At 38.6% G+C, this 3,209-nt stretch overlaps 1 protein-coding gene across 1 annotated transcript; it reads right to left on the bottom strand.

The window, feature by feature from the left end:
* OASB (O-acetylserine (thiol) lyase B) lies at window positions 1–3,209 on the bottom strand. Its single transcript, XM_078591139.1, has 10 exons — window positions 2,912–3,209; window positions 2,635–2,744; window positions 2,464–2,521; window positions 1,984–2,247; window positions 1,765–1,902; window positions 1,637–1,688; window positions 1,479–1,558; window positions 1,017–1,076; window positions 464–544; window positions 1–192 (listed from the first exon to the last, which is right to left on the bottom strand). The coding sequence occupies exons 1-10, from the start codon at window positions 3,149–3,151 to the stop codon at window positions 100–102; spliced, it is 1,176 nt and encodes a 391-aa protein (XP_078447265.1). The 5' UTR covers window positions 3,152–3,209; the 3' UTR covers window positions 1–99.

The following is a 3,209-nucleotide window of genomic DNA, read 5'->3' on the forward strand; positions in this document are numbered from 1 at the left end:
TTTGAGAAAAATAATGATATGATTACCCAGATGAAATCGGACGAGTATCCGTGATGTAAATACATTATGCCTCTCTTTTATGCCTCTGGGGCCCCGTCTTCACGCCTCCGGCTGCATGTTCTCACACTCCTCTCTGATAGACTGGAAGAGCACGGACGAGAGGTACCGCTCCCCGAAGCTTGGGAAAACCACCTAATCCATCAATTTATATTAGACTCTAATTCAAAAAAAATTCCCCAGAGATGAAAGACTCAAAACCAACGTCATATTTATTCTGAAACAGAAAGGTTATTACTCAAAACTGATAGACAAGGAAGATATTTAATTAGTTAGTTAAATTTCCTCCTGGATAGATTCAGACGATGAATGAGGATCAATCAAGGTCAAAGTTTTAGTTCTATTGCGAGATAATTTGAACAGAAAAATATTTATGTCTTCTGCTTACACAAAGATAGAGACATACCACAATGAGCTTTCCAGCATTTTCGGGTCTCTTTGCAACCTTGATCGCGGCAGCAGCCGCTGCTCCAGAGGAAATCCCCACCTGCAATGAGAATCATGGTCAAACAGAGGACGTCTGCGTCAAAGAATGAAAAATCATTATTTTCATCAAGTAAGAAGTAGGGGTATTATTAGAATTTTCTTCCTTTGGATACCTATCCCAACATAAGGCAAGGAAACCTCTAGCTTCCTAACCTCCTTTCTTCCCTGCTCTATCATCTTCTCTTATTCCTCTCTGTTACGTTATCTCTCTACTCCTAATGGAATTCTACATAGAGTTCAACACATAACCACAAACATTGCAACCCAAATAAGAAGGAAAATAGATCAAAAAAGAAAAAATACACCAAGTCTGATTTTCAGCTAAAGGGACTGGGGGTCAGGAAAGAAGATATAAGCGCCATGGTCTTTATATGATCAACCTTGGACATCTTTGAAGTATCATCGCCAAAATCATTGAAATAAACGATTAAAACTTTACAAAATAATAACCAAAAATAAAGGGTGATGATCACCAGAAGGCCTTCCTGAAGAGCTACTTGCTTTGCAGTCTCAACAGCTTCATCACTGGAAATCTGCAAGTAGCCCAAAACAGTAAATAAACCTTAGAAGATACTTATATTTTCAATGGGCTGTAAGTTAAACAAAAGTTGAGATAAAAGATAACTGATTTTATAAAAGAAATGAATATGAGTCGACAGAACAAAGCAGCAGGGTTGATTAGAATGATTCGTATTAAATCTAAAAAAAATAAAATTAGGAATCGGGAAAAAGAGACAAATTCTGGTTAGCATGTATCACAGCAAGAAGATACAGTTTCTTCAAAAAAAACAAGAAGATACAGAAGAAATCCTGACCCATCATAATTTTTCTCAGAACATAAAACCAAAGGGAAAGAAGAACAGGTAAATGCAAAACCACATGAAAGATTCACTTAAAGCCTCAAAAGAACAGTAAGAAATTATTCCGCCATGTACCTCTATAACTTCATCAACGATTTCACTATCCAAATTCCTGGGAACAAAACCAGCTCCAATCCCCTGAATCTTGTGAGGACCTGCGTTATAATGATCAAAATAAAGTGAAAGTGAAAAAAATAATAATAATAAATTGTTCTGCGTTTTCCTACACTAACCTGGCTTCCCCCCCGAAAGAATGTTGCTTTCCGCTGGCTCAATGCCGATAACCTAAAAGATTGGCGAGTGGACAACATAAAAAAGAATTGAAAATACATGAAAGCAAACAAAAGGGTATAATTTCAACCTTAATGTTGCGATTCTTGCTCTTCAAAAAGCCTCCTGCGCCAGAAATAGTTCCCCCAGTTCCTATTCCTGCAATGAAGATATCCACTTTCCCCTTTGTATCTTCCCAGATTTCCGGACCCGTCGTCTCAAAGTGAATCTACCACAGCCATACAAAATCACAAAATTAATGAAAGAGGAAAATAAATTTCCAACATTAAAGCAGCAACCCCTATCTTGCCTTGGGATTAGCGGGATTTTCAAATTGTTGAAGCATGTAAGCATTTGGTGTGTTCTTCACGATATCTTCAGCTTTCTGAACTGCACCTTTCATGCCCTTTGATGAATCAGTAAGGACAAGTTCTGCCCCAAATGCTTTCAAGAGGACCCGTCTTTCCATGCTCATGGATGCAGGCATTGTTAATATCAATTTGTACCCTCTGGAAGCAGCAATAAACGCAAGTCCGATGCCTGTGTTTCCACTTGTAGGTTCCACAAGTATGCTCTAGGAAAGAAATAATCAGTTGAACGAGTCAATTAACTCTCCAAATAGGAGAGAAAAAAGTATAATTCAGTGTGTGAACTAAGCAATTTGGACATGACCCGCAAGAAATTTTGATTTCAAATCTCTGTTGACTACGAGCCATATCTAATTCTTGTGAAAAAATATGATTCCAATGGAAATTTCATAAAGATAAAACTGATATTTCATCATTATTACCTTTCCAGGAGTTATGAGGCCCTTCTGTTCCGCATCAGAAATCATACTGTAGCCTATCCTGATGATAAAAAGACAATATTGGACATTAAATTCTCTCAGCAATCAAGAGAAAAGAAGAAAATTCTAACCTATCATTCCGAAAAAAACATGGAATAGTAAGATTAAACTCACCGATCCTTCACACTGCAGCAAGGCTCCATAATCTCAAGTTTGGCGGCAACGTTTGCGACGCTTCCTTTAACAATGTTGTTCAGGTAAACCATCGGTGTCTTCCCAATAAGCTATCATTTCAAAATTTTGTATTTAAAAATCAAACGAACGAAATATCCAAACCACAATTCCACGTAGAAATCAAACGCATACCCTCAATCAGATACTTTAAACCTTCACAATCCAAGAAAAAAAATGCGTTCTTTTTCTAGAGAAACAATCGGGTACGAGATTTCACCTGAGTGACATCCTCCGCGATGTTCAAACCTTCAATCTCGGTATCTTGCTTCACGGAGACCGCCTTACACTCGACTTTGAAGGGCGATGCGATCCTCAAAACCGGTGTTCTACCGCGGAATTGAGCTGAGAAGAGGTGATTAGACTGGTGAAATCCAGCACAAAAAGCAGCGGAATGAATCCCTTCTCTCGATTGACGACCAGCAAACGACGAAACTGTAGAATTGCACAGCGACGCCATGGCCGATCGCTGAAGGGAGATGCGAAGAAAGTCGTCAACTCCGCATCCTGTTCGAATT

This window comes from Wolffia australiana, chromosome 20, assembly GCF_029677425.1.
Source record: "Wolffia australiana isolate 7733 chromosome 20, ASM2967742v1".
NCBI classification, from domain to species: Eukaryota; Viridiplantae; Streptophyta; class Magnoliopsida; order Alismatales; family Araceae; genus Wolffia; species Wolffia australiana.

What these genes read in the sequence shown, in the direction of transcription:
- OASB (XM_078591139.1), bottom strand. Translation starts at nt 3,151, where the DNA reads ATGGCGTCGCTGTGCAATTCTACAGTTTCGTCGTTTGCTGGTCGTCAA. An exon ending in GCAAGAATCGCAACATTAAG is followed by an intron (nt 1,689 to 1,764) that starts GTTGAAATTATA and finishes CCAATCTTTTAG; the next exon opens with GTTATCGGCATTGAGCCAGC. An exon ending in CTCTTCAGGAAGGCCTTCTG is followed by an intron (nt 545 to 1,016) that starts GTGATCATCACC and finishes TTCTCATTGCAG; the next exon opens with GTGGGGATTTCCTCTGGAGC.